Below are 12,950 nucleotides of genomic sequence, written 5' to 3' on the forward strand. Positions count from 1 at the left end.
GCTTGCCATATAGCAAGTAGAGCTTTTTCTTTTTTCTTTTTTGTGACTGTACTGCAAGATCGAGAAGGGAGAAAAAAGGAAAAATCTCAACTTTTGTTTCATAATGCGTGGTCTTAACGGATTGTGCATTTGGATATCGAATATTTCGAATATGAATAATATTCAGAATCTGATCACGGATTTCAAGGCAATGAAAATGTGTTTGGATGTTGAATATAATTTAGATTCTTTTGAATATGTGTTTGGGTGTTGAATTTAGAAGATTGGAAAAAAGTGTTTTATAATAGTATAAAGTGATTGGAAATGATTGGATTGTATGAAAAGTTGTGTATAATGATTGGTATGGTAAAAAATAATAATAAAAAATATATGATGGGTTTTAAAAAAGTGTTTTATAATAGTATAAAATGATTGGAAATGATTAGACTGTATGAAAAGTTGTATATAATGATTGGTATGGTAAAAAATAATTTAAAAAAATATATGATGAATTTATTCAAACTATTCAAACTTTATTCAAGTGACCTATGGGTTTTATTCAACTTGGATCCGGGTATGGGTTTTTGAATAAAAACCCGGATCGAATATTGAACATCACTACGAACCAAATGCACCAAATTACCCTTAAAATCATGGGAATTTATTTTTCTTTGGCCAGGCTATTGATTTGCGCATGTAACAATTCTTGGATTGAAATTTAAAGTAATTAGCTGTCCCAATTTCTAATAATTTGGAAAAATAACATGAGAGACCCATAAATTTTGAAATACTCACCTATCTAGATAAGTGATTTTTATAAAAAAAATCTTTCAAATTTATCGGTCTAAATTGCATGCAATAGGGACAACTAATTACTTTAAATTTCAATTCAAGAATTGCTATAAATTTTTGTTCCAATTGTTAATAATTTAATCAAATAACGTCAAACTTACGTATTCAAATAAATTTTTGACTATTCAATTTCTAAAACAAACAGATAGGTTTCATACTAATCTTTCACATTTTCCAGTCGAAATTACTTACAAAAAAAATTCCTTGTCTAAAATTCCTACCCTTCAATCTTGTGTCCCAACATCGATCGTACCTGATGGAAACAATATATGGTCCCACTACAAACAGTAAACTCAAGCCGAAGATCCCTTGCGCAACATACCCATAATCCAAGTCTTCGGCCGCCGCTCCAGCTCTCTCAGGAAACTAGTGGCACTCTGCATTTTCTAAAACCTCGCAATAAACAGCACCACAATCCACGCATGGCTTCCTCTACCATTACTCTAACACCCACATCTTTCATCCTCAACAAGGTCAAATACGTCACCCCAACTCCCACTTTCCCAAATTTCTCACTGTAACTTTTATTTCTCATTCTTTCGCTGACAAACATTTCAATAATCGATGTCTAATATTTCCTTCTCTTTTTTGCAGAAAGATTTGGGGTTCTCTGCTTTTTCGGCACCGTCACTATTTTCCATTCCGAAATGCAGGAGAACGGTTTCCAAGAAAATTTGTTCGGTCATGACACCGCAGCAATCGGAACGCAAGCCTTCCACCACTGGCTCAGTTGGGTTCCTATCATTTTTTTCTCATCAATTTGTGTTTTTTGTTAATGGGTTTGATAGTTTTGTGGATTTTTATGGTGGGATTTTGGTTAATTTCAGGTCAAGACTGCGATGACGATGACCGAGAAGATATTTGCCAGGGCTTCCGAGAAAACCCAGTTGAGCCCCGGTGAGAATGTGTGGGTGAATGTTGACATTTTGATGACCCATGATGTTTGTGGCCCAGGTTCGATCGGAATCTTCAAGAAAGAATTCGGAGAGAACGCCAAGGTATTGGCTTGTCTGATGTGTTGCAAAGTGATTTCATTTGTTTTGATGATTGTGTGCTTCACTAAGATTTTAATGATTGCTGATTGTGAAGCTGATATGTTAAATTGATTGTAAATGCTTTATATGTTAAGTAGTGTAAGTCTAGTTTGGCGATGTGATGAAAATGTGTAAGAAGAATTGCATATTTATGGAAGTTTGAAGTTCCATTACACTTAGGGTTGTGTTTATGCTCATTAAGGTTAGCGGTGGGCACCGATCCCCTTGGGTCGGTTGCTTGTCATTGATCGGTAGTTGGTCAGTTCGTTGGTGGTCAAGTATTCCACGATAGATTGATTATATCTAGGCTCATATGAGCATGTAATTCACATTCTGATGTGTTTGATTGTTTCACACACAGTCTTCATCATCATCTTGGTTGCTGAGTTTTGAGCTTAAATGTTGATGTAGTTTGATGCTAGGTGAACTCTCTCTCTACTTGTGTGGTGTGAGTTGTGTGTTTTGGTTTGTGTATTTCCTGTGTCTGAGATTATGTAAGTGCACTGTTGTTTTGGAATTAAGGTTTGGGACCGGGAAAAGATTGTAATAATACCCGACCATTACATATTCACGAGTGATGAACGTGCAAACCGTAACGTGGATATATTGAGGGATTTCTGCATGGAGCAAAATATCAAGTACTTTTATGATATTAAAGATCTTGGTAATTTTAAGGTATGGCTCTTCAGCCATCTTTACTTTCCATTCGCTAATCTGTTCTCTGTAAGAGCTTCTATTTTATTCCCTGGTTATTGAAATTACTTGTAAAGTTTACTTCATAACTTTTCAGGCTAACCCAGATTACAAAGGTGTATGCCATATTGCTCTTGCGCAAGAAGGTCATTGCAGGCCTGGAGAGGTATGGTTCTTTCATCAAATTCATTGAGATGTTAATAGTTTATGTAAATTTTATGCCTTTATGTTCCACAAATTTTGTCAAACCCTTTTCATTGCCTCCAGGTCCTACTGGGTACAGACTCTCACACTTGTACAGCTGGAGCGTTTGGCCAATTCGCTACTGGAATTGGCAATACTGATGCAGGTTTTGTGTTGGGCGCTGGGAAGCTGCTGCTCAAGGTCAATAGATGCGTTGCTTTCTTTTGGAAACTATGCTGTCATTCTGTTGTGTAGCATTTATACATGTCCTCACTTTACCAACTTTTGTTATGCTAGGATGATTTTAATATTCATATTTAAGGTCTTCCAAAGATGTTTGTACTTCTCAAATTAGAAGTTCTAGAAACTGTATGATGATGTTTGCTATTGTGGACAACAGACTCTTATCTGGATTTTCGGTGGAATCGAGGAATCATAAGGAGATGATAGTGTCGCATTTGTTGTTTGCAGATGATTTGATTTATTGTGAGCCTAATTATGAATAAATTGTAACCTACGGTGTCTATTCCTATGTGTTGAAATGATGTCGGGATTCAAGATCAACTTGTCCAAGTCAGAGATAGTTCATGTAGGCAATGTGGGTGATGTAGAGGGTTTGGCTAACATTCCTGGGTGTAGAGTGACTTCATTGCCGATGAAGTATTTGGGTCTTCCTTTGGGAGCTCCTTATAGGGCTTCTACCATTTGGAATGGCATTATTGAGAAGATAACATCGGTTGGCGTGTTGGAAGATGCTTTATCTATCAAAGGGAGGCAGGTTGACTTTGATAAAAGCACTCTTTTTGATTTACCAACGTATTATTTGTCTCTTTGTCCTATTTCGGTAGGAGTGGCTAATAGAAGATGAGTTTAAGTTTCATTTAGTGAAGTGGTCGAAAATATGTACTTTGATAATTTTAGAGGGTTTGGGGGTAACAAATCTAATTCAGTTTAATTGAGCCCTTTTGAGAAAGTGGTCATAGCGGTATGCTATAGAGAGGGAGGCTCTGTGGAGATCGGTGGTGGACAATAAATATGATAGTTTGAGGAGAGTTTGGTGTTTTAAGGAGGTTGCGGGGCTTATGGTGTGGGAGTTGTGGGAATGTACAAGGAGTGGTTTGGAAAGGCTATCTAAAATTTGTGAGGTATGAGGTGGGAGATGGATCTACGGTGCAGTTTTGGCACGATGTATGGTGTGGGGAGTAGCCTTTGAAGTTTTTGTATCCGGATTTATTTAGTGTTGGTCATTATTGTGGTGGATTGGTGTTGTATGTATAAGAAAGTAAGGAGTCTATTGATCACCTCCTTTTTCATTGTGAGGTTGCCAAAAGAATTATGGAGTTCGCTTTTCCAGATGTTTGGTGTTGCATGGCTTATGCCTCGAAGGGTGAGGGAGTTCTTGGTGAGTTGGAAGGGAACAATTGGCACACTGTACGATTTTGGAAGTGTAGAGGTTGGGTCCTTCGTGTTTTATTTGGTGTACTTGGATAGAGCGATTGCAAGGAGCTTTGAAGATCGTGAGACTGCGATGTTAGAGTGGAAGAAGATGTTCCAATTCCTTTAAATGTGAATAGTAGTGTCCAATAGGTTGCCTGTTTCTAATTTTTTTTGAGTTTTTGGAGTTTTGTTTTTCTTTTCTATACTTTAGGGGTTCTCTTATATACTACCTACATACTAAGGTTGTGCCCCTCTATCAAAAAAAATATTTGTGTGTGGGTGTTTCCTATGTGCTGTTAGGAAGGTAGTTAAGATATGTCATTGGCTGGTGTGTATATTTGTTGTGTTCATTATATTTATAATTATATATTTATGTGTGTTTTATGTATTTGCCTTTGGTACAAGAAGTATGCATTCCTATGTTACACTCTTTTACGTCCTGCTAATTTGAGTTAATTATTGAAAAGCCCATAAAGATGTTTTCAAAGCAATTATTTTTCTCTTTTAACACTTCCATGGAAAAGCACTACCATGATTGCGCTTCTGTTTTTTCCTTAGCTATCTCTTAAATTACAGAACTAGTAGATCTCCAAGTCTCTTGGTATTTTAACAGATAAGAGAACTAGAATCCAAAAAGTAAAGGAAGATTATTCCTTTCAATTGCCTTCAAGCTGTGTGTTTGCCATTTTCTGCAATCTGTATGTGTGTTCTATCTTATAAATTGACAGTTTTTTTTTTTTTTTTTGTCTAATGTAGAATTGTATTTTTTGTATCCTTATATCTAATTTTTCATGCATCTTTAATTTGCAGGTGCCCCCAACTCTTAGATTTGTGTTGGATGGTGAAATGCCAAGTTATTTGCTTGCAAAAGATTTGATTTTACAAGTAAGTTAAACTTGTTCTGCAATTTATTATTTCCTTTGAATGTTCATATGTAGCCTTATCCGGTATATCACTTTTAATTGGTTCGTTTAGGATATATAGCTTCCATTCTCTGATTTGTTGATTTCCTTAACAATACTTGCCTTGCAGATTATTGGTGAGATATCTGTATCTGGCGCGACATATAAATCTATGGAGTTTGTTGGCACAACTGTTGAAAGTTTAACTGTGAGTAAATCTTAAAATATATTTGATCCAAGTCTATTATATCATTACAAATATATGTCTGCAAATGTTAATTGCACTTTTTTTTTTTCTGATTCTACCACTTAGAAGAAAAATAAAATAAAATCTTGTGGATAATAAGTTTATAGTTTTTTAATCTTCTGTACTGGATAGATGGAAGAAAGGATGACATTATGCAACATGGTTGTTGAAGCTGGGGGAAAGAATGGTGTTGTTCCTGCTGATAGCACTACATTTAAGTACCTTGAGGTTCGTGCTATTGATCATTACATGCCTCGTCTGTCTTTACATGCACTCAGATTTATGTATTAGCTATGCATCTATTTCTGTACGTTTATACTAACACACTTGGACCATTCCACTCTGTATGAGCCATATATCCCCCACATAGATAAACAAAATTTCCCGCCTAGCTTTGATATACTAAAGTTTGAGGGTAATGGACTGGAAGCCTGGGTAACCATCTGTCTTAATGGGGTTGGGTTTTCTCGTTAATGTAAAACTTATTGCTTCAAATCGTGTGCTTTTGCTGAACAGAAAATGTTTGTCCTTTATGTATTCTACTTTTCTCATGTCTAACATTTGCTTATAATCTTCTCTCTTGTTTTGTGCAGGATAAGACCTCTGTGGCCTATGAACCAGTTTATAGTGATGAACAGGCAAGGTAGTAAATGAATAAATAATTGTTATGGATTAGTTTCTTATTACAATAGAGTTCTATGTCTAATCCTTGTTCTAATAGTATTGCTTTTATGTATTTGAGTATTTAGTTTTAAACTTGCATGGACGTATGCTAAATTATATGGAAATTGCATAAGAGAGTTTTTCTTTCATTTTTTCTTTTTTTGGGTGGGGATGGCAGGGGGTTTTGGTTTGATTTGAGTATGTAGTAGTTGAAACAACATCAAACAATTAGATTCTCAACGAACAATTGAATTTCGGCTTTGAATGGGATTTTGAGGACCTTTCAAACCTTCAGTGCACAAATAGCTACAGATCCTGTCGTGTCTTGTCACTTTCAAATGCACTCGGTCAGAACTGGCAAGAATGTATAGATAGTTGATTCCCATCATAAAGCCCAATTCCAACCTATCATGTTCTGGTTGACTTAATTGATTAAAGATAATAATTCTAAGGCAATATGGATGAATAGAATTATCAAAGAGAGGTTCCATGTAGGCTTGCTTGTTGGTAAAGGCTATATTTTGTTCATTATGTTTGTAATTAGTGAATAGTTTCAACTTCTAGGTATAAAAGATGCACTCTAATTGATTGGAATTGGGGAAGAGGGGAGGGCCAGTGTAGGGTTTTGTCATAAAATCATTTTTAGTGTAAGAATTCAGTAAAATTTATTTCTCATTATAGCTTTCTATTTCTTTTATATACAAACAAAAAAAATAGCATCAGGGTCTGTTTGAGTTTGCGATTTTAAAATGTGCAATTTGAAAACGTAACTTTTAAAAATGTAGTTAAATGTTTGGCAAAATCGCAGTTTAGCCTTTAAAATTGTGTTTTCAAAAAAGCCTTTCCTTACATGCGGCTCTTCTCTTTTTTTTTTCTGCATTTTTGAAAACACAATTCCAAATAATTCATATTCTGTAATTTGGTTTAAAATCACATTGTTTGTCTATGAAATTGCAATGCCAAACACACTCTTAGTGTACCAATGGTTACTCTTGCATTTTAAAATCATTTACTGGCAAAATGTTTTTTTTTGCTTAACAAATGAAACACAAACTTTCGTTTTCATTTTCTGTTTTATTCACCTTACATCTACGGGTGTTTCGGTAGTACTTTCTGAAGTGCTACAAATTCCTCCAACGTCATTTGCTCTTATGCTTTTTGTTAGGTACTGTAAACTGCTATAAATTTCGATTCAAACCTTGAAATTTAAATATTTTCTACATTCATACTGTGATCAAGATGAGAATATATTATTTGATGACATATTAACTTCTTCGATAAATTTTTTCCAATAATTTTTTTTTCTCGGGTTTCTATATTGGATTTCATTTGTATTGATGAGTTTTGTTTTCTTGCCTTTTAGATTTCTTTCTGAGTACAGATTTGATGTCTCAAAACTGGAACCGCTGGTAGCAAAGGTGGGGGTGATTTTGATCGCTGCCAAAATATTTTATTTTCCTGATGTAATGAAAAATGGGACACTATTGTGGATCACATACTTCATCTCCTGAAACTGTTCTTCTCTGTTTTAGTTCTTGACGGATTGCTAGATTTTCCTTTTAGTATGATTAATGATGTCTATATATCTTTGCAGCCTCACTCTCCTGATAATCGGGCTTTAGCAAGAGAATGCAAAGATGTGAAAATTGACAGAGTATATATCGGATCTTGTACAGGAGGAAAAACAGAGGACTTTATGGCTGCAGCCAAAGTTTTCCTAGCTTCAGTAAGAAGCCATATATCTTTGTTGTATATGCTGAACAATTCTATTTTTACTTATATGCTGGCATGGATTAAAGTCTAAATATAATGTTATTTTTTAATCTCTTCTTTTCTTCTTTTTATTTTATTTTATTTATCAGTTTCTGGGGTTGAGTTGTTGGAAATTTTGATTGCTGGTGGCTGACTTGGTTGGTCTTTATCCATTTGTTAAGAATCATGAGAAAAATCACTAACCCTCTGCCTTAGTAGTATAATATAATTCATGGGGATTGGCGATGTATTTTGCTCACGAAACATGTATCTTAATATATTCTGCATAGAAACATGCCTTATTTGCATATTTTGTTCTTGTATAGCATTTTATTTGACCTTTCAGCATTATTTACTTTATAGAGCAATTGAATTGAGATTTAGTTATGCTATTGTGTTGTGTTCATTAAGGAGTTTTTGACATTGTGATAGCGTTAATAACTGTGTTCCTTTTTGGAGCTTCTTATTTTATTGTAATTCATTTGGTTGCCAGCGTCATTGTTTCTGCTCGCCAATATTGTTTTCCCCTATTTGGGGGATTAAACTAAAATGATGTAATTGCTTTTTCTGCAGGGCAAAAAGGTCAAAGTTCCCACATTTCTCGTCCCTGCAACCCAAAAGGTTTGTAAATCTAAATCACAGTTTAGTTAAATAGAAAATAATCATAGGAAGAGTATAATGGTAAATGAAATGTTAAGCATCTATATGATTAACTTTGCAGGTTTGGATGGACGTATATGGTCTTGAAGTACCAGGATCTGGTGGCAAGACTTGCTCCCAGATATTTGAGGAAGCTGGTTGTGACACACCGGCAAGTCCTAGTTGTGGTGCTTGTTTGGGTGGCCCTAAAGACACTTATGCACGCATGAATGAACCTATGGCAAGTTATTTTTTCCCTTCTTTGAACCTTCCAGACAGCATGATTGGATGTCAAGTTTATTTGTTTTCTGAAAGTAGATCCATATTTCCAGCTAAAATCTTAAGAAAAAATCAATAGAAGTACTAAATTGGAATAAATGACTTGCCCATGGCCCAGTCGTAATGGCCATCACCGCTGCAATGCGCAAAGAAATTCCAGAGCCTGTCTGGTATAGATTCTGAATGTAATACATGTTTCATGGGCACTAAATGCCTTTGTTACTTGCTCCAGTTCATAATATTAAGTCCAGTAATTTTTCCTGAGAAGTCTGCATTATGCTTGTAATGATGCGGATAGGTTAATTTTCATGTTTGAATTGTTAGAACAGTGAGGGTGACTCCTAACATTATTGTGCTGTATAGTAATATTGTGGTACAATTCTCCATTTGCTGGAGCTCATAGATCATTGCATTGCATGTCAACGTATTCAAGTGGATGAGACTGATGCCTGACCCTTGTTGGGTCCCAGTAGAAGATTAATCTTTACACGAGATTGACAGTAATTGTTTGGTTGACATTTATATTCTGTCTCAAGAAGAGCAAAGGGTTATAGGAGTAATTGTTTAAAGCAAAGTGTTAATTTATTTTTTATTTTTTAATTAATGTTTAAAGCAAAGTGTTATAAGAGCAATCGTTTTGTAGTGACACTTAAATTCCCAGTTAATAAAAGTAACCTCTTATCTAATTTACTTGTTTAGCACATAACATTTAAATGTATGAGAACAATCATCTCAGCCTTCCAATGGAGGCTGCCTCTTGCATTATTTAGAAGGGTCTGTAGAGTCAGCATGTTAATGCAAAGTACTTTTTGTTTGCTGATGATCGATATAGTTGGTCTACTAAGAGCCTGTTTGGATTGTGTTAGGGAGCTTAAAAGTAGTTTTAGTACCTAAAAAGTTGTGCCAAACAAAAAGTTGATCTGTTTGGTAAAAAAACTTTGAAAGTACTTATTTGACTTTTTTACTCTAAAAATGGCCAAAACGCACTTTTGGGAAAAGCTTAAAAATGATGTTTTTTCTAAAAAGCTATTTTTTGCTTTAAAAGCTTTATTTCCCAATGCAATCCCAAACATGTTTCAAGTTGAGCTTCCTTGATGGATTCTTTGTGGTTCTATGCTGTGCAAGAATTGTCTGGCTGGGGTATATATATATGTGTGTGTGTGTGTGTGTGTGATTTTTTGGTAATTTGGGGTGGGTTTTATGCTGTTATGTTGGTGATTGGTTAGCAGTAGGATCATTATATTATGGATCTATAATTTTTTGTGATGGCTGACATCTTAAGATGTGAATGATTCTTTAATTTATCTGGAACGAGAGTTGTTGGGAGTCGGTTATAAAAGATGTGGGGATCCTAACTTCAAATACTGATCTTGATTGGCATTGGGGTGAAATGACTGTTGGGGTTATTTACACCCATCAAAGATGAGGAGCGAAGGTGCAGAGAAACTATTTACATATTAATCCTAGAATCGAGTATCTGAAGATTCGGAAGATAGAAATGTAATTGATTTTGTTTATGCAGGAGTTTATTGGTAATTGTTGTATCGCGACCACCCCATTATGTTTTTAACTTAGATATCTTATAATGTGTAAGGCCAATGGCTATAATTTCTATGAATTTAATATAACTGTGAGGGATGGTCTTTGCAGGTCTGTGTGTCAACAACAAACAGAAACTTTCCAGGCCGAATGGGACACAAAGAAGGCCAGATATATCTTGCTTCTCCATATACTGCAGCAGCATCTGCTTTGACGGGTTATGTTACCGATCCAAGGGAGTTCTTGCTGTAGGCTATTAATATCATAAATCTGTTTGTTACTTTGTTTCCTATCACCAGAGGTCAAATGGCAGAGCTGAAAAACATAATGGATCTTGCTGTTCGGATGTTTGAAGCTGTTGTGTTTTATGATTATTAGTATCTTAGTACTAATATTTAGCTTTTAAGTGAGTTGTAGCCTCGGCAATAAACTTTGTTTCTTAGGGCAGTGCTAAAACGACCCATCAAATAAACCAAGAACATGGGGAGATGAATGGCAACCGCTGTTGACAAGGCTCATCATTGTATATGATTTTTATATATATTGGAACTTATTTGGTTTATATTTCTCTTGGCTCTCTGGTCAAATTACAGGAAAACCTTAAACTTGCCCGCCCCAAGCTGTCTTAACAGTGGAACCTGTGTTATTTTGATGTGAGGATGCGCAGACAAGTAGCCAGGCTTTCTTCCAATAGTGAAGCGCAGAAGGATGTTCTGAATAAGGAATAAGGAACTGCTGGCCAAACTTTTTCTAGAGGTGGTTTGTCATCTAATGTGCATGTTAGAGTTTACACGTGTTAGTGCAATATAATTGAGTCCTACACTAGGAAGATGTGACAAATGTGAGTGGTTAATATGGCACGGTGGGTTGGGTTCATACCGATAGGTTTAAGTTGTATTGGATTGAGTGGTATCCTAACATGTTACATTATGGTCTCACTGATACACTTCTCGCAATGTCGATCTCTCTAACAAATGGTATTAGAGCGTACGGTGATTTGTAATTTGATGGAATAGAGCAAGTACAGACGGGTTTTTGGAGTATGGATAAAAGTGCAAGGTGTAGGTAGGCATGCACGAAGGGTTAATGAAGTAGGGGGGAAAAGATCAATGGCGTAGGTACAAATGAGTCCTTGGGATTTGGAACTAAGGTGCATGGTACGAGCAAACTTATATAACACAACACCTATCCTAAGCTAATTAAATGGATGTGCAGGCCCATTGGTGCGATTTGGTTATCTTAATTAAATGGATCAAAACACTCTTAAAGCATAAAATAAATATATTGATTTCAAAATTTTATCTCGAATGATGTGATTGGTTTAATGGATTGATTAGCAGTATTAAAACTACGAGTCAAAGGGTCAAATCCTCAAATAAGTAAAATATTATTTTAACTTAAGTTACTTAAATTGGTTTAACAAAATATCAAATTATGCCCTAACAGTAAAACCCAAGTCGCCCCTAATGTAGGAAAAGAAATGCTACATACTATACCTCTGTCTCACCCCCATCTTATTGGACTGATGTAGTAGTGCCCATCATCCTTTGATTTTTTTTTTTTTTTTTTTTATTCTTTTTAAAAAAACAAGGTCGATGTATACTACTATATCAACCAAGTGAGATGGGGTATAGTATGTAACATTATTCAATGTGAAACTTATATTTGAGAATAACTTCTATTAGGCTTTAGCGTAAACCAATTTATTTACGCCCTTAAATAGAAAATTAACACATCAACCTGAAACACCAAATATCATGAACATGAAAACACCGGATCTTTGAAACAAACCAACCCATCAACAAAAGGAGCACTTGCATAGTCACATGCCACTGCTCCACCAATAAATATTTTTTCCCTATTTCATTCTACCAAAACTTGATCTATCACTTACCTAAGGCCCCTAGATATCACAACACTCCCTACCCAACATGCATAAACATTTAAAAACAACCAAAGTTACGACACAACTTAAAAACTCTAAAGGTCTTAACTTTCTTACCATGGTTACATTTTCCTTCTTAAACAACCAAAGAAATGTTTTAAGATGTGGATTGGCATAGGTAGGTGTTTAAACACTATTTTAAGGTTAAAACATAGGCTAGCCCTCAAAGCTCACACCTTTCATGAAAGGTCAAGCTTATTTACCAAAAAGACCAAACTTTTAACCATAAATAAAAGAAGGCAAATATCATGCAAATCACAGCTTAAACATGAAAGATAATATATAAATTAAAGCTAGGTTGAGCTTTATACCCCAAATATGAGAGCTTTTCAAGCCATAAGAGGCAAGAGCACAACTCTCATAGCAGGCCCTCATCTTTCTCTCTGTAGGGTCCCGTATCAGAAAAATGGCGGAAATGGGGTCTAAGGTTTATTCTAGCCCTTTTAATAGACTCCCTCCCAAGTGATTATGCTGAAAATACCAAATTCAAATGCATGCAGACTGCGATCGTTGGATCATTTTAAAGCAATGATTGATCGTTATGTACAGAGCTGTACCATTCTATCGCTTTAAAGCAACAATCGATTGTTATGGCTGAAAACTCTAGAGGCAAGTGTTTTTTAAAACCATAATTCCGAGCAAGGTACGGATAGTTTTGTTCGTTTAACCCCTCCACATCTGTATTCGCTCGACCATCACGACACCATCTGATCGAAACATTTTAGAGCACCCCGCCAGCGAGGCCATTCGTCCTCCCCGCGCAACGCCAACGCCGACCGCCGAAGCCCCGCTCAAGCGACGCAACA

At 35.6% G+C, this 12,950-nt stretch overlaps 1 protein-coding gene across 1 annotated transcript; it reads left to right on the forward strand.

The window, feature by feature from the left end:
• Window positions 1–1,107: 1,107 nt before the first annotated feature.
• LOC133873267 (3-isopropylmalate dehydratase large subunit, chloroplastic-like) lies at window positions 1,108–10,761 on the forward strand. Its single transcript, XM_062310994.1, has 15 exons — window positions 1,108–1,304; window positions 1,426–1,560; window positions 1,659–1,829; window positions 2,388–2,540; window positions 2,656–2,724; window positions 2,826–2,942; window positions 4,989–5,063; window positions 5,211–5,288; window positions 5,460–5,555; window positions 5,921–5,970; window positions 7,354–7,408; window positions 7,585–7,716; window positions 8,316–8,363; window positions 8,464–8,622; window positions 10,311–10,761. The coding sequence occupies exons 1-15, from the start codon at window positions 1,254–1,256 to the stop codon at window positions 10,449–10,451; spliced, it is 1,530 nt and encodes a 509-aa protein (XP_062166978.1). The 5' UTR covers window positions 1,108–1,253; the 3' UTR covers window positions 10,452–10,761.
• Window positions 10,762–12,950: the final 2,189 nt, after the last annotated feature.

This window comes from Alnus glutinosa, chromosome 1 (genome assembly GCF_958979055.1).
Source record: "Alnus glutinosa chromosome 1, dhAlnGlut1.1, whole genome shotgun sequence".
NCBI classification, from domain to species: domain Eukaryota; kingdom Viridiplantae; phylum Streptophyta; class Magnoliopsida; order Fagales; family Betulaceae; genus Alnus; species Alnus glutinosa.